Source organism: Cutaneotrichosporon cavernicola (genome assembly GCF_030864355.1).
Source record: "Cutaneotrichosporon cavernicola HIS019 DNA, chromosome: 1".
NCBI classification, from domain to species: Eukaryota; Fungi; Basidiomycota; class Tremellomycetes; order Trichosporonales; family Trichosporonaceae; genus Cutaneotrichosporon; species Cutaneotrichosporon cavernicola.
This window is the reverse complement of record NC_083393.1, coordinates 2860662-2880543: the sequence shown is the minus strand read 5'-3', so window position 1 is coordinate 2880543 and position 19882 is coordinate 2860662. Positions and strand designations below refer to the sequence as shown.

The following is a 19882-nucleotide window of genomic DNA, read 5'->3' as shown; positions in this document are numbered from 1 at the left end:
CCCTCCTCCCTTCCTTCCCCTCTTTCCCCCACTCTGAGATACTTTGCATACCTCAAACTTCACATGAACTGGTCTCCGCCGCCACTTGCGGGCCTTGCCCGCCTTGCCCGCGACCAACACGTCCGCAGCCGGAAATCCGCAGGAATTCTTCAAGTCGCCCTGTTTCCAATGCAATTCCCTCTGTGAACATAAGCAATCAAGGCGTCTCCCGCTCTGCTCCAAATCTATTCATAGTGTCTCACCTCAGTTCCCGCCGGCTATGGCTCCACTGTTTCATCAACCTCATTTCATTGAGATATCACAGTTGTCCTAAATGTCAAAGCAAACAGAGAGGGCACAAGTCCCGAGCGGATTGAGCAAACCGCTGCTCACTCTAGGAAGTATTCATTAATCAGCCCACCTCCGAGATGCCTCCGCAATGTGCTAGATTACCCTTGCCCCTTACCCCGAGCCTGCACCAACCTCCAGTCTCATCTGCTGGCCGGGCATATGGGTTAGGACCGTGCCGATTTCGGCACTGAAATGGTCGTACGCACCAGGCGACCAGAGCGTAACTGGCCCTTCGTGCAATCCATTAACATCCTGGGGTTAACCGCCAGTCTCCCCACCGGAAAGGAGGAATGCATTGCGGATCCTGATTGAATCCCTTACCTTGATGAGCGTGACGTCGACGCCGTCGCGCCGCATACCCTTGACTAGCGCATCGTCCTCGTCCGCGAAGACTTCGTCCGTGCCTACACTAACGAGCACCCTCGTCGCACAAAGACACGTCCAGTGTCCGGGTCCCGCGAGGGCTGGAGAGAAGAGGGGATCCGTAATCGCGTCTGGCGCATAATGTCGCGTGGCGGCCCGGATTGCTGTAAGCAGCATACGGCGAGAGAGGTGGTCAACGCTCTCGTTGGCCCAGCTCGGAAAACTGGCGGTGAAGTCGGCCCAGGGCGAGACCATAGCGAGGGCCCCGGCCTGTGGTCTACCCAGGGTCGCGAGCTGTTGGACGAGGCAAAGGGCGAGGTGTCCACCTGCGCTGTCGCCCAACAGCAGGATTTGTGCGGGTGCAAAACCCAGAGTGAGAGTGACGTACGCCCAAGCCGCAAGAGCATCGAGGAGTGGAGCAGGGAACGCCGTGGGATCAGAAAGAGTCTTGCGGTAGCTGCAGACTGCTGTTAGTCGGGGGTGAAATTTATGGGTGAACCCCCTCCCCGTACGAGATCCGATTAATGATCATCAGATCTCATCGAGACATGTCCCAGGATGCCCGATAGGCGGGATATCACAACTCAATGGGATACTCACGAAATGTTCGCAAACTGTGATCCTTTGCGAGATTGAGAGGGAATGGTGTCCACAATGGGTGACCCTTAATGTATCCTCTGCCGTTAGCCATCTGGACCCTCTCCTCATCTCACCCGCCATGGAGGAAGAGGATCATCTTCTCGCCTGGCTGGGCCTTGGCGAACCCATTCCCCAGCGCACCTGACGGTGTGAGCATGAACCCCGGTCGCGTGACGGGCTTGACGCAGGTCGGTCCATCGACCAGGTACCCCATCATGTCCTCTGGCGCGGGCGGAATGTCGGTCACTTCCCAACTCGCGCCGTTCCACGCATCAGGAGGGAAGGGAATGTATTGCAGCGATTTGGGGAGAGGTCGCACTGATAACTCTGCGCTTTCGGGCGGAGTGAGGAGCGGTACAAGGTAGCCTCGCCACACGTCCATCCGGGAGAGGAGGTAGGTCTTGAGGCTCTGGCCATGTGGGGCGAAGAGCCATCGAAGCGCGTAAAAGGGGAGGAGGGGGTAGATGACAACCTTGGCGAGCGACTGGAGGCGCGCGACAGTGTCAGCTGGCCAGACGCCGGGGGCGCCCAAGTCAGGCCGTATGCGGAGGGGAAGGGAGTGAGCTGGCGCCATCTCGAACAAGTTGTTATTACTGGAGTCGTTGCCGACGGGTTATCTCGGTGCCCCACAGAGAGTATTGAGTCTTATCAGCCCGTCCCCTTAGTATCTGTGGTGCATCGGCTGGTGCCGTACCTCCCTTTAGGAGATCACACTCTGCCTACGCATCCTTGCTCACTCAACACACATTCATCCACCATGCACCCCCCTCGCCACCTGTTTGCGCTCTCTCGCGGCCCCTCATACTTTGCATGGCATAGGCCATCGCACCGGTGCGCGCATGCCGCGGCGTTCATCAACGAGGGAACCGAGGCTGGACCGAGCCGCCCACGCCAGCGTATGGACGACTACATCTTCCCTACCAAGGGGAAGCGCGGCGGCCCACCAGACCCATACGAAGTGCTCGCTCTGAAGCGCGGTGCTGAACCGCGCGAGATCAAAGCGCAGTGTGAGTGAAGACGTGAAGAAGTTCAGTGGGGTGGAGGTATTCCGAACGCATTCCGAATGGTGGAGGTTGGAGACGGGGTTTGGGTCGTGCGATACCGTGGATCATTGTCCGCGATCCTCCGCGGTCAATAACAGGGATGGGAGCGAGCGGGTTCCGTCGCTCAAGCCGTGGCCTATGCTGACAGCAGATTATAAGCTCGCTCTGGTGCTGCATCCCGACAGCTCACACCCTTCAGCCTCAGCCGAGCACTTTGCGACCCTGAACCGAGCGTACAAGCTTCTCTCACTACAACAGTCGCGCACCTCCTACCTGCAAACGGGGTACGGATGGACAGGGCCAACCGACGCCGAGGACCCGCATGCGTCGGCGGACGCAGCGATGCGTAGCTGGGCGCGACATGCGCGTGCGAGCGGCGCGTCGAGCTGGGAGGCTGGGGCGCGGGCGCGCGGCTTCCGTGCGTCCGATGGCAACTCGGGGTATTACCACACACATCCCGGAGAGGACTTTCCGTTTCACGACGCGCCGCCCAAGGGGAATGGTGACGTGATCTTCATGAGCAACGGCGCGTTTGTGGCTTTCATCGCTGGGCTTGCAGGCGTTACCGTATTCGTCCAATGTTACCGGGTAGGGACCTCAGCAAACGATGTCAAGGCTGTGATGGTCGACCGGCATCTTAAGTGAGTGGCTGAGAGATAACAGACGAAAAAGGAGGCTGACGCCAGCGCATCCAAAGCTCTTGCGGAGGCGCGTCACGAGGCTGCACTCTTCGGCAAGGAGCGGCGCGACCAGATCCGCAGACGCGTGCGTGAGAACAACGTGCTCTCCGAGATCCACAAGATGGAGCGTGGAGAGGAGAGCACCGCGGCACACTCTGGCGTCGGACATGTCCTAAGCAAGGAGGTAGATGTCAGGCCTCCATTACACCAACCCTCGACAACAGCTGATCTGGCGTCGACCTCGGCTCCCTAGACATTCCTTATTATGTTTTCTGCATTGAAATGGACGTAGCCGATCGTCGCGCAGTGAATGTTTATTCTCGGTGGACGCTGGACGGACATATAGCGTTGCCTCTTCCGTATAGTAGTGGCAGGTAATGGATGACTTGCACCCGAGCGCGAAACAGCCCTGCTTCTCATGCCATTCTTTGGTGCCCTCTCACCACACACGATGCGATGCATCATCGTCCGGATGGTCCTAGAATCTCAATTATCCATGATTGAGTAGTTCATGATGCGCTTGATGGCTATGCGTTGTGACTTTCCGTTGTGTTACATATGTTGTGGGAACATAAAACTCTCCAGCTGGGGCATACTGTCGGTGTTGCCCGCGGGCGACAGTGCCGCCTCTTTGAGCTCCTTGACAGCCTCGGCTTGTGTCCGTGCGACGTACATTGTCTCGCCGATACGCGTCATCTCCCCGATTATCGTCTCCGCTTCAGCGGCAACTGCGCGCGCGCTATCCCCCTTGCCAAGCTTCATTAGGCGGTGCGCCTCCTTGATGAGGACCTTGGCGTTTAGGCTCCAGATCAACACCAGGAACGCGTCGACATCTGTGAATGGCTGCTGTTAGTTTCACCAAGAATTGGAAGCTCACCAGTTGCGGCATGTTGCGGAAAAGCATAACACTCTTGCGAGCGGCCTTGAGCGCCTCCGTGTTATCAACGTCCAGCGAGTTGATGTCATGCAGCATCATGTAGACCGCCGCGATCATGTGGTGCAGCATCAGAATGTTGGTCGTGATCTGGGGCTCAGGCGCGCCATTCTGTTGCGCCTGCACATTGCGCTCCACAGGGAACACGCCGTCCACACCCAGCACCGCCACGAGTTGATCGATCGCAAGCAGGCACTCGCGGTAGTCGCGCGGGTTGCGGAACCGGGGCTGGTTGAGATGCTCCGGCGGGGGCGCCTGCATTGGGTCACGGTGTAACGTGAGACGGTACTGATTCCAGGCCTGCGCGTATGGTGAGTCGTCCGCAGGCTCCAGGAATGATAACTTGCTTGCGCGCTCGAGGATGACCACACACTTGACCCACTTAGTGTATGCTGTGTCGCTGGAGAAGTCGATCGAGCGGCCTCGATACAGGTCCCTGATCGTGTAATCGTCGCGCTCAGATACATTCCCAGAGGCCACGTCTGTGAGATGCCGTGCAAATGGCGTGGAGATGTCCTCATCTTTCAGGCCGGACGAGTAGCCGGTCGCCAACGAGCTGCAACGGTCTATCGCCAGCACGGCCCAGCTGCACGTAAGCTTCGCTTCACAAATCGACCCACAAGAGATGCAACCTCTCGCCGAGCTCCACCGCGTCCGCAGGTGGCGGGAGGAGAAAGACACGATTACGGAGGAAGGGGTTCTTCTTCGGCTCTGGCTGGTGCACGTTGGAATGAATGCGGTGCAGGCCACACGACAACACGAGGCGATTCGCGAGTCCGCCGAGGCACCAACCCTCGTGATGCCGCCCCGACGAGTGCGAGTACGCGGAGAGGAGCATGGCCGCGCGTACCGCATCAATGAGGCGGTCGACCGTCGACGTCGAGATCTCCAGGTGTTTGCACGCCTCCTCGAAGAAGTGCTTTTCCATGTTAACCATTTGCGGCGAGTTGGACATGCGCGTCGCCCACAGGTACATGACATTCAGAAGCGCGAGGCTTGGCCGCCGCTTGTCGGTAAACGACAGGCGATAGCGGAACCGGGGCACGCTCATCTCAAAGAACAAAGTAGCGTGCGCCAGGAAACAGTCGAGCAGGATCGTGCGTGCCGCCTCCGATAAGCCGTCGTACTCGGTACGCATGCGGTTGACAGAGGATGAGGTATCCTGTCCCCGTATACTGCCTGCTTTTTGCGCGCCACTGCTAGCGCGGTGTGGCCTCGCCCGTTTGGCCCCCTCATCGTCCTTGACGGCGCTCCCGTTTGGGCTGAACAGGAACTCGCCGAGGCGTTCTGTCAGCCCGTCAATTGGATTTAGGTTGGCGACGTAGTGTAGATTTGTTTGATGATACATTCTCGACGCCAGGCGATTGCTCGGTTCTGGTGTTCCTTGCCCAGAGGACCCAGTCCCGGAACCCCGCTTGAATCGCATGCGCTCGTCTGGCGTCGAAGGATCGGACGTGACTTGGGTAATGGAGGCGGTCATCTCTGGTACTGCCGACATGGCGGCGTCAAACATTGGCTCAGTGGTCATGGAAGAGTCCGTAAACATTGAGGTCTGCGACTGGCCCCGTGTACTGGGAGCCGTCTCGTAACCAGTAGAGTTTTGAGGCGTTGGGTACGACGCCGATGCTGCCGTTGACCACGGGTTCTGCAGGGTGTTCTCCGAGGCGTTGGGAAAGGAGAACGACTCCGGTCCATTCGGGGCAACGTAGGGAGGCATTCCAATGATTGGCTGCGCCAGATGCTGCTGTTGAGGGATGGATGGGGTCGGCGTCTGCATCAGTTGCTGGCTCGTCCCTGCGGATGTTGCTGTCGACATTGGCGAGTTGACAAATGGCGAGGGCTGGCTAAAGTCGGTGGAGCCAAGTGGGCCGAACGGTGCCGCACCGTACGACGTCATGTTCGCAGAGTAGCTTCCTGGGCCCATCATGTTTGGCTCCATCAGCATGTCGTTCATGTAGTCGGTCGAAACGGAAGGGGCGCCCGGCAGGCTGTCGTACATCGGGCCTGCATGCAGCTGCTGCAGCGGCGTGAATTCAGCCGTGGCAGCAGCGCCCACGGGCATCCCGTTGCCATATGACGCGTTGCTGTAAGCTGGTTGGTGCTGCTGTGGAGCGACGTAAATCTGCGTTTGAGCATGTGGCTGCTGCTGCGGCTGCTGCTGTTGTTGGTGCTGTTGTTGTTGTTGCTGAGACTGCTTCTTCTTCTCCGACTTGTCAGGCGGTCCATATTCACACACTTTGGTGTACTTGACACAGTTTGTACACTGCGGGCGATCTCCAGAACATCGCTGCAGTTAGCCTGCCATCGGGCGGCGGTGTCCTGAGGCTCACCAACTTCCGACGCCGACAGAATGTGCACGCCCTGAAGTCAGTGGTCGTGAGGGTAATCTCCGAGCAGTGCGACGTACATGCCCCTCTTGAGTCCATAATGCGGATAGTGCGACACATCGACCTTTTTAGACACTGGGTTCAGCGGACAGCGAGGGGCCACTCGTGGGCTAAAGGCAGTGGGACTCACGTTCGGACTGGGGCCGAGTCTCGGGCCTGCTGTCAGTTGTCGGTCCTCGCGTGAGTCCTCACTCCTGAGAGGTGTTCGACCCTGATGTGAGCTTTCGATGCAATGGGTGTCGCTCACCATTGGCGGTTGAGGAGGAAGAGGGAAGGCGAGCAGCGCGGCCAGTACCATTCTGCATCGCGGCGTGCGAGTCGCTCATGCCGCCAGTAGTTGTGGGTGATCAGAGGGCCGAGTGGAGGGGTAGGGTTGTTGGTCCAGATGGCCCATCTGTTGTGCACACAGAGGGCCAAGGAAGGTGGAGGATTTACTCGCCTCGGTAGCGAGCGTAGAGTGCCGATGGGAGGACAACGACAACGATCACGGCGGGCGGTGACGACGTCAGGCCGCAATGCAGGAGCGAAGTGATACAGGTGACAAGGTGGGGCAAGAAGAAGGAGGGTGTGATCTTATCAAAGAGTATTCAATGTCGAAGGCGGGATGGAGATGATGGCTAAGATGATGAAAGGAGAGTTCAAGATGAAGAGACAAGACGATATGGTTGATGATAAGAGGTATAGGAGGGAGGGGGGAAGGGAGGGGGTTAATGGGTTAATGGGTTAATGAGACCCGTGACTGACCAAGTCCTCGGCTTATTGAGCGGCATTCCAGGCCTGACCCATCCTATTCCTATCTACTTGCTGTATACATTGTTATTATGCTACTAAACACAACTTGTCCTACCAATGTCCTGATGTCCTGCACTCTGATCGCTTCCGCTCCGCTCCCACTCCACTCACACTCCACTCACACTCCCCTTCTTCACACGAATCAGCGTTGGATTCTCTCAAGCTGATGGCGGCACGTGAGCCCTTTCTAGCTTTCTAGGCATTCCCATTGTTCAGCCCCTTTAGTCATTTAAAGCGCCCCCACTCAGATATGCGGATGGGAACGCATTCCGCTCCCTCGGGTCCAGATCCAGTGGAGATCGCAGATCGACAAAGATCGTCATGGCGTTTGCAATGTGCTGCAACTGACAAGATCGACCAAATCCACCAGATCTCGTCATTAAATTGCGGCAAGTGGCAAGGACCTCAATCCATCTCCGCCGGCTCATAACAAGCACGTGTCTCCGTTGGCACAAGCCAGTCCCAGATGATAAAGCGCTTAAACCATGGATGCATACAGTTGTATACACAAGAGCACGACTGACAAACCCACAAACAGGACAGGATTCGTCAATGGTCGATTTGACCAACAATGCGTGCACCACAACCTGTGAGCTGTGACGGTCGTGCGACCAGAACCCAGGTACAGCAACTACGTATACACGTCATCCAAACTTACCTGAATATCTACCTGATTACATAGATAGGCCCCCGGCTGCCTGCTCGGCCGCTCTTCGGGAGCCGACTGGAGCCTACATTGGATCCAGGCCCAGCGCTCAACTTGAGCAACCCGCCACTGTCAACAAGACGTCAAGCTCCGCGAGTTGCACCCTAGTGCTATTGTCTGGGCAGGTACCAAAGGCTATTGCGACCGCGTCATGTTAACCCTGCTGCTCAAGTGCGACTATTTGAAGCGGTGACAAGAGTTGTCAGAACGATGGACCACATGCTCCGAAGAATGTTCAAAGGATGCGCGCGCACTGTTCGGAGGCGAGCAACTCGACGAGCGCCGGACGAGCTGCTGGTGAGCCCCGTCGTTCGACCCTCGGAGAAGAGTACGCCCGAGTTCCAAAGTGCCCATGTGGTCCCAAACCTCAAAGCAAGGTATGTGATGATGAGGTCGTCTTTCAATGGATTGGTCAATTGGTCAAAGCCAGCGCATGTGCACCACGAGTCCATGATGGGAGCGACGCAGTCGGGGAGTGAGGGCTCCGAGTTTGAGCGCAAGCGGCTCGAGAGGGATCAGCAGCGTACAGGGTATCGTCGGTGCATGTGAGAATCTGTCGGCGCCCAAAAGCCGATGGAGGAGGTCGCTCGGTGGGTTTGGGCCGCGGTACAAGTCGAGGATCGGCCCCAAAGATGAGACGAACGCTCAGCAGATCCTTGCAACTTGGAGGCGAGAGTCTTCATCTCCCTCCGGAGCGCCTCTAAAAGTCTGTATCCTCAAACGACGTTTAGCTTGCACCATGTCAGGTCCTAACATCGCATACAAGGCAGTCGCGTGCACAATAGTATGAGAGCAGTTAGTAAACTTCACTTTGCCTTTCCCAATTCACACAAACATGGCCAGTTCCCAAACAGAGTGGGGCAGCACGGACCCAAATCTTCCAGTCATCTCGCCGCTCCATCTCGGCCCATCCTACATCATCATCCCCACCACCCACTCCACCATGCGGCACATTACATTCTTCACCACCCTCGTCGCAGTCATGGGTGTCGCGTTCGCTTCGTCCCACCACGCGGCTGCTGCTCCTGCTGCCGCCCGGCCTGTACCACCGAAGCATGCGGCTGACGGCTTTGTCGAGGTTATTGCGGACAAGGACCAAACAGTTTTCAACCCCGTCACCCCGGGTTCTGGGCCGTCGGGGCTTAGTCTCGCCGACGCGCTTACGCTTGAGCGCCAGGCGTCATTGTGGTGGGAATATGCGCGGGATGTTTCTTCTGTGGTGAGTCGGGGTGGAAGAAAGGCTTCGTATACCTGTGTGGAAGATCAGCTATTCAGCTCGTACGTCACTTGTACGCCGTCCACCAGGAGGCCGTGATGGGGCTCGGGCACCATTGGCTACCAAGGGCATTGTTTTGGCCGTGCTCACACCAGACGGCGCGGCTCACGCGTGCTGGCCACACCACACTTTTCGTACCAACCGATGAGGCCATCATGGCCCTCCCGCACAAGCCGCACAACAACCCCAGCGGCACCACATCGGACGAAGACGCAAGGCACAATGTCGAGGCATTCCTCTCCGCCCACATTGTCTCCGGCGACATCGAGTACGGCAAGCCAGCCGAGACGCTTGGTGGCACCACGGTGACCGTGAAGAAGACTGGCGACGACATGCGCGTGGTACCCGGCGACGCTAAGGTTGTAGGCACAAAGGTCGCCAGCAACGGCATGATATTCTACCTGGACGGTACTGTAAAGTACTAAGCGCTCCTATATTGTATTCTGTTGTCTGGACTATGCACGTATCTTGTACTAAGAGCTATGGAAGCCGGTATCAATGCAGGGTATGATTCCTCCAGGTCAAGCTGGAGCGCTGGGGTTTACGCATTCGCGGTCCCAATGAGAGTCTGTAGCCGACTCTCGAACTGACTCGAGTTGATGGGCATCTCGGGTGTGTGGAACGGGTTCTTCATCACGGCATCCGAGTCTGCCGTTAGTTTGGTCAGGTATCGTTTCGAGCTGGACAGGTCCCAGGGCTGGGAACGCCAGACACTTACAGATCTCGTACACGCGCTTGAGCAAGTCATCGACCGGGTGCCCAAGCGAGTGGAGGAGCACGAACTTGGTACCTGGAGTCAGCTCAAGGATGCGGCGCACGTAGCTGGATCCTCCAACTGCCATCCAGGCGTCGCGACGACACATCCCTGTTGTGTGATGCGCGGGCCAGCGCATATACATCGCACCTTGTGAAGTGGGCGCTCATCAAGGTCATGCCTCAGCCTCCCCTCACCGTCCTTCCTCCTTCCCTCCCTCCCTCCCTCCCTCCCTCCCTCCCTTCTCTCCGCCCTGCTCCCTCCGCGCCTCCAACTCCACTCACCAGTCGGCGTGAGATACACGCTTCCACCCCATCCCTCAGCCTCAAAACTCTGAAGTCCCGCCGACAGCGCACCAGGCGGCGGAGCGGGGGACAGGCGCGCCGTGATGGCGTGGATGCCGTGCAGCGTGCCGGCGAGAATGAGGAGGGCGTTAGGCTCGAGTTTGGGAAGTGTGTCTGTGGGCGGAGTTAAGGTATGGGAACAAGGCCGGACACGGAACGAGGAGGAGACAGAGTTGGGAGTCCAGTGAGGGGAAGACGAAGGGAGATAGCGTCAGCACTTGCACCACCGGTATACAAAGTACACACCACTGTAATATCGGTTGAAGACGAGGCCGCCGGCCTTGTTGATGACCCAGAGGGCGTGGACTGTCATGGTGATTGCGAGGTGGTTGTTGTAATGCTCAATGAGACGCGAACGTCATGTCACGTCGCCTACGAGGTATTTGGTTCCGTCGCTTGCTCGACACTGTGTCACTGCATGGCTGTCCATTGTTTCAGACGCAAAAGAGCGAAGACATTAGAGTATAAAAAAAAGGACGACGAAGAGTTGCGTCATGGCTTCAGAATTGTTTGCGGAGACACACATGCTACCTTCACCTCCCACGCCATTCAATGAAGAAACAATCAACATAGCAACTACAATACACTACAATCGCGAGGTGTTCTCACGTTCCCAAGTTCCGACTGCTGTCAGCAATCATTCTCGAAGCGTCGAGCAAAGGGATCAGACATCCAAGGAAGAAAAAACTTCACAGCATCTCGTCGCCGCCGCACGCGTTGCCGGCTGCCCTTTCGGGCCCGCAAGGAATGCGCCCAACCGCAAGAAGGTTCAATCCGCGGCCGGGGCACTCAACCCGCAGAGCGCAGCGCACAACAACGAACTACTCCTGGCAGGGAGGACGCTACAGTGGAAACTGCGTATGGTTTTGGTGTTGGTTCATCATAAAAAGGCTTGAAGCAAGCCGGGACAGGCGAGACACTCACTCTTGTCATTACATCCGCGCCGCAAAGCAGCTTCAAATGAAGACCTGTTGTCAGCTCGCGATCAAAGAAAGCAATGAGCGAAATGTGGATCAGACAAAGGCACTGGCAAGCGCCATGAGCCCGCGTATAGCGGGGTTCCAGACTCCCCCGCGAAGGGGAGCCCTATCTCGTTCGACATGGTCGGTAAGACGGGGAGAGAATAGAAGGTCATCCGGGTAATGCGCGACGTGCAGCGCGATGCAGAACACGTCACGAGAAGAGAGGAGACTAACCTTGCGGACGCGTTGATTTTGTGTCTGGACTGGATGGGATGATGGTCAACGTAGATGCAAGATCCGCTCAAATATAATGGCACAGGGTGGAGGTAAAGGTGCGAGCGGCCTGGAACTTCGGCGTTTCTGCGTGTGGCGTACCTCCACCACTGCCGGCCAGAGAGCCGTCGTCATTGCCCGAGATGGCGATTAGATTACTTCCCACTTGCACTAGCACCACTCAACTTGACCAATTTATACTATGAACCCACCCCCATTCGGCACAGCGAGCGCTTACGCCGACACCTTTCCGGCCCCGCCGCCCAAGACCCTCACACTCGGCGCCGAGACTTGCTTCAACCTGACAGTGTTCCGAGGTGAGTCGTCGCGTCGTCTATATGAGGTGGCCATGCTGACAATGTTCTTGGAATCCCGTCGTCTCGTGGTCTCTCATTGAATTCACCCCCGGTTGATCACTCCTCTCAACGTCATCCCGTCCTCCCTCGGCCTACTCATTCTGTTCATTCACAGACCTCGTGCGGCAATATCGCAAGCTCGACGACCAGGTGGTCACGCGCCTGAACCGCGCGCAAGCCCAGCTCCGCGATGAGGCGCGCGAAGGCAAGGGGAGCGGGAACGAGGGCATGTGTGCCCAGATGTGGAGCGAAATGATGGGTGAGTCATATTGGTGGAGGCGGGGAAGGGTTGGGTGATGGAATGAGGCCAGAGCGGGAAGGGACCGGAGCGCGATGATCAAGAGTGCGACGAGGCTGGGATGCGATGAGAGAGGAACAAGTTGGGTTGGAGAGATGGGGACTGCGAGGACGGAGTTGGGTGACGAGATCACGCTAGGAGCGCAGGTGCATGAGAGTCCAGGCGTGGCATGCCGAGCTTCGAGACCAGTGACCAGTGTTCGCTAACACCAGCCGGCTGGGCCCACCGCCAAACTCTCCTCACATACTGCCAGAAGACGGTCGAGGCGTCCGCGGCCGCAAAGAAGGCCGGCGAGTCGGCGCCGTCACCACACCGTGGTGCGCTCGAGGAGCAGCGCATCGCCGAGCAACTCGACTCTGAAGTCATGATCGAAGCCATCATCCGGAAACGCACCCTCGACGTGTTCCGCCAGCGCTGTCCCTTCTTTGCGCCCACGACGGATGCCGGGCGGGTGTGGTGGGAGCTGGCCGACGGAGGCCAGCCCGGCGAAGGGCCGAGCGTTTAGCGTATAGCAAGCATCGACTAACACTGTTGTTTCACTATCCATGCATTCCACTCCACATGCTCACGAGGCCACACACAATGCTACACGAACTAACTATTGGCTAATGAATGATGGTATGCTACTCGTCGTCGAGGAGGTACGGGTCCTCGGCGGACCTGCCTCGCTTCTCACTTTGGATTCCAGCCTCGTTTGGGGCCCAGAAGCTGAGGATCTTCTGTTGGCCTGTCTCACCTTGCACTGTCTTCCTCCTCTTGTTCTTGCCTACTGCACCGTGTGCGTATGTCTTGGTCGGCCGACGCTTAGGCCTCATTGGTTCGAGTGATACCTCGCGCTCTGGTCGGTCAGACGGACCAGCAGCGGGTTCCCCGTCTTCGCAGTCCTCGTCGGTAACGACAACCGGCGAGGCCGCGGACCCACGCATCTCTGGCTGAGCCTCAATCGCCTTGCCGTTCGCTTTAACTGTCGGCGTCGGCTTGCTCCGAGGTTTGGCGGCTCGAGCCGGTACCGGCTCGTGGTCGGACCCCTCAGAGTCACCGAGCACACCGTCGCCGCTCTTGAGGATAACGTCATGCGCAGTCGAGGCACGCCGCTGGCTGGCGCCGCGAGGAGGGTTGGATCGAGCGCACACCTCCTCGTCAGATGAGGCCGGGACTAGGCGGCGGTTCGCGCGCCGAGTTGTGGGGCGGTGAGGTCCAGGGCTGTCATTTGATACCTCTTGCAAGCGAAGGGCGCGCTGCGAGTCCCGCCGCTCCGTGTTCTGACGGCGCGAGGTTGCTGGGCCAGCACGGCTGTCGTCTGGGGAATCATCGTCGACGGAGATGACATCCGCAGAAGGAGCTGGTTGGTCGGGCGGCTTGTAGTTCATCCGGTAGGGGTTGTACGTGGGCGTTTCGCCCAGCTGAGAGGCGGACACCGCGGCCAACGAGCTCCCGCTATCATGTGCTCCGGAAGGCGGCGACTTACTCTGTGAGCTCGAAGCTGCCACGAGGACTTCGGCCTCCGACGGGTGCGGTTGAGAAGTGGTGCCGCGCTCAGCGCACACAGTTGAAGAGCGTCTCGGGTCTGCTCGGCCGCCTCCCCCCGATAGTCGGTGGATAGGCTCGGAGGTGCCCAAGTCCGCAAAAGGGTCGATGGCGCTGGGAGACAGGATGGTGCGAGAGGCTGGTGTTGTCGAGGGATCGATTTCGGAGCCTCTGGCTTGATCAACGTCCATCTCCTCATCGGGGTAAGCGACGGGCAAGTTTGAGGCCCAGCCCGGCCACATGGAAGGGGTACCATCTCTCGTAGGGGATTGCATGTTCGGGTCGATTATGGCCCGGCGGCAGAGATCATCGCCATCACCACCATCGCAGTCGTGCAACTGGTTCGGTGGTTCCTCATCGGCTTGCTTAAACCGATCATGAAACTTGACAATGTCTGTTGCTGCTTGAGTCTCACGGCCAATCTCCTCATGCTTTGATTCGTCGTCCTCGTCATTCTTGGGACTGGCGCGGCCATGGCCCTCAAGGCCGTCGCCGCCCTGGCGTTCCTCGATCTCCTCCTCCTCTTCGTCGGAGTTGCTAATGCAGTGCGACACGGGAGGCCTCGGAACGGGTTCGTCATCGGGTTTGTCCTGCGCCCCAACGCAAAGGATGCCGGCTGAGGAACTTGGGTCTCGAAAGCTGTCGCCGTGCGCGGCGACCTCACTCTCTTCCCTCACGGGTGACGGAGACAAAGGCGCTGGCAGCCGCGTGTAGACAGAAGTTGAGGCGAGCGTAGAACTGCCTGTGTGGCCCGCCGAGGTCTCAGGGTCAAGAGTCTGAGTCGGCGCTACCGATGGTGCATGTGCTTCAGGCGGTGGTGGTACCTGGGAGAGGGCTTGGACGGAGAGCTGAGACGCGGGTGGGCCGGGGCCCTGTACAGCCTGGCCAGTCGTCGCCGTGTCGTTGAGACTGCGATACGTCTGAGTCTGGACATCGATGATCTCAATCCAATCCCGCCGCAATGTGCTCGGCTCGTGTGCGGCCCATACCTCATTCTTCTTCAGCTCCCATTCCACGTGACCCTCGATCCCAGCAGGCCTCGGCGCACCCTGCCGGAGTTAGCACCTGCGCAGGACGCGCACACCAAGACTCACGCCGATGAAGCGAAGGACGTCGTCGCTCTTGAGTAGAAGCTGCTTTGCAAAGTGGATGAGATAGAGGCCACAGTCGAAGAAGTTGGGCTGGTCCAGGCACTTGCCCTCGAAGTAGTGGACTGTCGCCGAGTCCACGTCTTCATTGAGCTTGTCCCGCGCCTCGAAGCGGAGCCACCTCATGAGGTCCTTACCCACAGATGGGTGTCTGCTGTTACCCATGGAATCGAGTGTGAAGATCCATGTCCTGCACGTCAGTTTTGCGATTCTTGAATAGCTCACTCGTGAGTGCCCAGGATGTCGTAATCCGGGCGGTGAGGCTTCCTCCCCTTCTTGGCAGGCGGAGGCGATGACACTCGGGACGTGGATTCCTTGGCATTGGCACCAGTCCCCATGTCGCCAAACGACTGTTCGGTGAAGAGATCGAATGTTGCCGACTGTATCGGCTGTGGGACAGCGGCCTCCAGTTGCAACTTGTTGACACCAGCTCGCACATCTCCAACATCACGTTCCTCTTTGCCCTCGGGCTCATCGTCCGGCTGGTCGATGATGTTTAGCGGATCGGTGTCTGAACTGTACTCGTTGTGCGTGGGAACCGGGCGTCCTCCGTCAGGCGTACATGCCCCGGATGACCGACTCGCGTCTCTCGTGACGCTTTCACGGTTATCGCCTGAGGCCACTCCTCCAGCAGACGTTGAAGATCTCCGACTCTCAAGATCGTCTCTCAGAGCATCCGTGAGCGAAGGCATGGAGGCACGCGCGAAGTCGAGAGCTGCTCGTGGGTTGTAAATGACAGCGAGGTACCAGTGATACGACTCGTTGACGGGGACGAGGATGAACTTCTTGCTGAAGACGTCAACCTTCCTTGTCCAACGCTTCACGGCGTCGTAACCCGCCCATGAGACGTCTGAAGGTGCAGATTTCCTAGAAGTCAGTGCAAAACGCCACTTCTCTCCTCACCTCGACGACTTGTCCGACAGCTTGGAGTAAAAGAACGAGTTAAAGCAGTGGACCTCGTCCCTCGTCTCCGGTCGCAGCTGGTCGAGGACATATCTGTTGTTAACATCAACTCGAGCAGTGTTCTCACCGCAGCCCAAACTCCAAGAACGTATCATTGAGAAAATCGTTGGACGCAAGCCGATGTCGTTCTCCAGCTGTGATGTCCAGGCCATGGAGATGGAAGAGGCTGGCGTCAGATCATGAAACCCCTTTTATGACGCACAACTCCTTCTTGTCGACTGGTGGAGGAACCGAGACAACGGCCCCGTCTTGCTCTGGCGTCGGCGAAGATTCGTTGTACCTGTTGGTCGGTCGATCCGAGTTCGCAAGCCTCGAGCTCTTGCGGGTTCCTTGTAGCTTTAAAGTGGTCTGCCGTGAATCCATTTGAGCTGTTGTTTTGACTACGGCACCGACTGGTTTGGGACGTCCAGTCGAGAGCACTCCTTGTCGGCGCATGGCAGCGTCCGCAGCTTTCACCATAGGAGAAGATTGAGCCGGCGTCTCCTTCGTCTGGCGCATATCCGAGTCCCCGTGGTGGAGGAAATCGATCCCAGAACGCCTGTCTTGTGAGCGGCAGGTCACGAGGCTCTCACAGTTTGTTCTCAATCGTGTGCTCAAGGCCTGGCGCAGCTTCCGCCATTGCAGTGAGAAATCGCCGGGGCTCTTGGTCGTCCTCCATAACGAAAAGAACGCGGATGTCTGTGTAGGCGGTCCCGCTGGCTTCTGTGGCGGACTTTGATAAACCAAAGTCGTCAAGTAAGGGCTCCAACTGCTTCAATCCTTGGCGGTCGAGAGAGAGGTCCAGGACGAAGTTGTCGTCTATGCATTTCTAGGCGTTAGCTCTGTCGCAAGTCAGCTGCGCCGTACATAAACAGCGAGGATGGACTGCAGGCTAATGCTCCCACTTAGAGAAGCGTTATTGAGTACAAGGATCTTTTGACTGGAATCGAGTTCGAGTTTGGTGACGGGCAGCAAATGCTCCGAAGATTCGAGGTAACACTCTCGTACCAGCACATGTCGACGCAGTTTCGAAGAAGGGATTTGCTGAGTCTTCGAGACAGGCTTCGATTGCGACCGTCGAGTGAGGTTCTGTGTGAGCTTCCAGTGGTATCCATCTGGCTTACCTTCTGCATGGGAGTGTTGCCATTCTTGTCCTGCATCTGCTTCCGAGCGCGCGGAGCATGTGGTTCTGGAAGAGCCTTCTCCTTCTCCTTGGCCTTGGGTGGAGTTAGTCTAGAATCGAGAGATGAGAACTGCTCAATTTCCTCCTGGCTGGAGGCATCGTGAGAGGGCCATGATGGGTGATGCTCGCGGTCTGGTCGATGGCCGTTAGGCTGTTGTTCTCGAGCTGTGCCTCGGCTAGACGACGCGACCGCGTTCCCCTTGGGGGTTGCTGGACCGGTAGCACCGATAGACACTGTCGACCGGAATTGCTTGCTGGTATTGAACTGTGGGCGCGGCGGGCGGTTCTCGTCGTTGTCAACACCGTCATCTGAATCGCCAATATGTATTAAGTCTAGGCTGTGCCCGCCACCAGACGGGCAAGCAGTGGGGCGGATGCGCGAACTCGACGCTTCCGCATTCCGCGGCCTGGTGAAATCCATTTGGGAACGTGCGTTGGAGGGTAGAGCGTTCTCGTCGCCGAGCTCGCGTCGACGCTGGGGAGCGGAGGTAGGCGAGCTCGGCTCTCCGTTGTGGCGTTGTGGTTGAGTGTCCAGAGTCCGTCTGCGAGGTTCGGTCGCAGCGTTTGGCTGCTGGTCATCGTGGTCGTCGCTACGCTTCACAGGAGAAGAGTAGCTGACCTTCTTTGAAGTCCCCCTACGAGGGCGCGAGGGTCCGGCAATGTTGAACGGCGACTCGTTTCCCTTAGCCTTCCCAGGCTTGTCTTTCTTGGCTGAGATCGACGCGGAAGTGCGCACGCTGCTGCCTCGCCGGTCACTGCGAGACTGGGCCGAATGTCTTCCATTAGACCCGCAACAAGACGACTCACTCATCAGGCGATCTGGAACGCCTGGTACTGAACTGTGGAGGCTTGCTTACGCGCTCGCCCGTCCGGCGCTGTTTCTGCTGAGCGGCCATGCTGTTGCGAGTCAGTCTGATCGACGAGGGTACCTACTCTTCAATGCCGACAGCAGAGGTGCCCCGCCGTGGGCGCGCTCGTTCAGTGACGGGAGGGTCCACGACCTCGATTTCGTTGTCGGACTGCCCCTCCACCATCATGTTCTCCATTCCGCCTAGTGGTAGTGACGAAAGAAGATGATGAAGCGCCCAAACAGCACAGTAAGCGATCTGCTGCGTTAGGAGCTTGAGGGCATGGCCGTTCCGTGGCCGCGGTGCGGTAGTCGTGCGAAATGAAGAAGTATGACGAGTATGTCACCAGTCGATGAAGGTCAGGTTTGGCGTCAAGTTGGAGGCACGGCAGGCGCGGAGAGCGGTGTTGAGGTCAGCGGCGTTGGTGATTTCGGGATGTGGGGAGGCAGATATGAAGTGATTGAGAGTGGGCAACAGGAAGAGAGGTGTGTGATGCTAGAGAAGGAGGAGGTAGTGATAAGGAAAGGTAGAAGGCGAGCGCGACTGTTCACTGTTATCCCAAGATTGCGTGTTTAACTGGGCTGGATCGGATCAGATTCCTCCAATTTGCCACCGTCAACACCACCTCCTTTCCAACCCTTCCCTCCACTTCTCCTCTTCTCTTCACGCCACCCCAAGGATCGAGGAAGGGAGGCGGATGGATGCACAGCCAACCTGGTCGGCGCCGGCGTATGACTTCGCTGCCGCGCGCCCCGTGGCCTCGACTGATGCCGGCCCGTCCTTCTTCCGCAGCGCGAGGTGGTGCGAATCCTGCTCACATACGCCGCTGACTGCAGGACCACGGACGGGACGGCCATCCTCACGGCTGGTGAAGATCGCCTGCTCAGCGTGCATGACCTGTCCGCTTGCCGATTCTCCACAGAACTGACGGCAGAACGCATGAGGAAAGCGGAGTTGTCGGATTAGCCCAGCCGCGCACCTTCCCGCAGCCTGACTCGGTCAACGCAGCACAATGGTATCCTTCTGCGTCACGACTCGTACCCGAGACGTTCTGCTTTGTTGCGAGCGTGCGAGACGCGCCAGTGCGCTTGATCGACGCGTCGGACGGGAGAATACGCGCGTCCTACCCCATCGTGGACCACCGGGAACGCTTCATCGCGCCGTATTCTTTTGCGTTCAACACCGCTGCTGACAAGTGAGCTTATGAAAGGAGTGCCTCGAAGCTAACGATAGGCTGTACTGCGGGTTTGAGAACGCGATCGAGGTCTTCGACATCGCGAGCCCCGGCTACGACACTGGGGAGCGCCTCAAGCTCGGTCTCACGCGCAAGGAGAAGGGAGGACAACGAGGTACGGTACTTGTTGTTTGCGTGACTGATGAGAGGCATCATTTCCGCCTTGGCGTTCAGCGCGCACCATCCCACTTTTGCGGCAGGGTCGTTTGCCGGCTCGGTGGTTTTATACGACGAGGACACGAGAAGTGCGATAGCCCACGTCGAGGGCGTTGAGGGTGGTGGGGTCATCCAGATCGCGTTCCACCCACTAGACCCCAACGTTTTCTTCGTCGCGTCGCGCCGCTCAGAGGCGATCCAGCCATTCGACCTGCGCGACACGTCTGCGCCTGTTGGGAGACTGGCGCGGAGCGGTTCGACAAACCAGCGACTCGCGTTCGACGTCGATCCGTGGGGCCGGTGGCTGGCGTCTGGCGATGAGGTGAGTTGGACTGTCCGTGCTCGCTAAATAGTCCAGTTCGGGACAATGAGAGTATGGGACATCGGGTCGACATACGACGTGCTCTTTGAGCAGAAGCTCCATGGAGGTGAGCCGGACCGGGTCCGTTCTAAGCTGACATCAGACGCCGTGAACAGTGTGCAGTTTCACGCGCACCAGCCACTCCTCCTCACGTGCGCTGGCTCCCGCGCACATCTTCAGGCGTCAGACATCGAGTTCTCCAGCAATGAGGACACCGATTCTGATTCCGATTCCGACGATGACGATGTCGTCGAGCAGAGCACTGTCCACGTCAAGACGGGTGCCAAGGACTCCCGCCTGGCAGTTTGGTCATTTGGGCAACAATAGATGTACTACTTCGCACAAT

General features: G+C 58.1%; 8 protein-coding genes across 8 annotated transcripts; 4 read left to right on the top strand and 4 right to left on the bottom strand.

Annotated features, from left to right (window-relative positions):
* Nucleotides 1–441: 441 nt before the first annotated feature.
* Nucleotides 442–1906, bottom strand: CcaverHIS019_0110750 (uncharacterized protein; the record flags this gene model as incomplete). Its single annotated transcript, XM_060596651.1, has 4 exons — nt 442–582; nt 652–1157; nt 1294–1370; nt 1407–1906. 4 exons carry the CDS (start codon nt 1904–1906, stop codon nt 442–444), a joined length of 1224 nt encoding a protein of 407 aa, XP_060453623.1.
* Nucleotides 1907–2089: 183 nt separating this feature from the next.
* On the top strand, nt 2090–3308 carry CcaverHIS019_0110740 (uncharacterized protein; the record flags this gene model as incomplete). Its single annotated transcript, XM_060596650.1, has 3 exons — nt 2090–2339; nt 2527–3016; nt 3062–3308. The coding sequence occupies 3 exons, from the start codon at nt 2090–2092 to the stop codon at nt 3306–3308; spliced, it is 987 nt and encodes a 328-aa protein (XP_060453622.1).
* Nucleotides 3309–3607: 299 nt separating this feature from the next.
* Nucleotides 3608–6681, bottom strand: CcaverHIS019_0110730 (uncharacterized protein; the record flags this gene model as incomplete). The annotated part of the gene is made up of 8 exons (XM_060596649.1): nt 3608–3898; nt 3933–4575; nt 4610–6276; nt 6320–6350; nt 6397–6451; nt 6507–6532; nt 6569–6587; nt 6624–6681. The coding sequence occupies 8 exons, from the start codon at nt 6679–6681 to the stop codon at nt 3608–3610; spliced, it is 2790 nt and encodes a 929-aa protein (XP_060453621.1).
* Nucleotides 6682–8817: 2136 nt separating this feature from the next.
* On the top strand, nt 8818–9575 carry CcaverHIS019_0110720 (uncharacterized protein; the record flags this gene model as incomplete). The annotated part of the gene is made up of 2 exons (XM_060596648.1): nt 8818–9093; nt 9246–9575. The coding sequence occupies 2 exons, from the start codon at nt 8818–8820 to the stop codon at nt 9573–9575; spliced, it is 606 nt and encodes a 201-aa protein (XP_060453620.1).
* A 116-nt stretch (nt 9576–9691) lies between these two features.
* On the bottom strand, nt 9692–10561 carry TRAPPC4 (uncharacterized protein; the record flags this gene model as incomplete). Its single annotated transcript, XM_060596647.1, has 4 exons — nt 9692–9798; nt 9869–9940; nt 10189–10362; nt 10495–10561. The coding sequence occupies 4 exons, from the start codon at nt 10559–10561 to the stop codon at nt 9692–9694; spliced, it is 420 nt and encodes a 139-aa protein (XP_060453619.1).
* Nucleotides 10562–11685: 1124 nt separating this feature from the next.
* On the top strand, nt 11686–12642 carry CcaverHIS019_0110700 (uncharacterized protein; the record flags this gene model as incomplete). Its single annotated transcript, XM_060596646.1, has 3 exons — nt 11686–11800; nt 11955–12098; nt 12350–12642. 3 exons carry the CDS (start codon nt 11686–11688, stop codon nt 12640–12642), a joined length of 552 nt encoding a protein of 183 aa, XP_060453618.1.
* Nucleotides 12643–12760: 118 nt separating this feature from the next.
* CcaverHIS019_0110690 (uncharacterized protein) lies at nt 12761–17971 on the bottom strand (the record flags this gene model as incomplete). Its single annotated transcript, XM_060596644.1, has 11 exons — nt 12761–14713; nt 14759–15002; nt 15038–15679; nt 15716–15808; nt 15843–15941; nt 15978–16313; nt 16348–16583; nt 16763–16843; nt 16879–17692; nt 17745–17834; nt 17871–17971. 11 exons carry the CDS (start codon nt 17969–17971, stop codon nt 12761–12763), a joined length of 4689 nt encoding a protein of 1562 aa, XP_060453617.1.
* A 511-nt stretch (nt 17972–18482) lies between these two features.
* On the top strand, nt 18483–19863 carry CcaverHIS019_0110680 (uncharacterized protein; the record flags this gene model as incomplete). Its single annotated transcript, XM_060596643.1, has 7 exons — nt 18483–18586; nt 18622–18684; nt 18720–18980; nt 19019–19134; nt 19169–19497; nt 19534–19603; nt 19640–19863. 7 exons carry the CDS (start codon nt 18483–18485, stop codon nt 19861–19863), a joined length of 1167 nt encoding a protein of 388 aa, XP_060453616.1.
* Between the last annotated feature and the right edge of the window lie 19 nt (nt 19864–19882).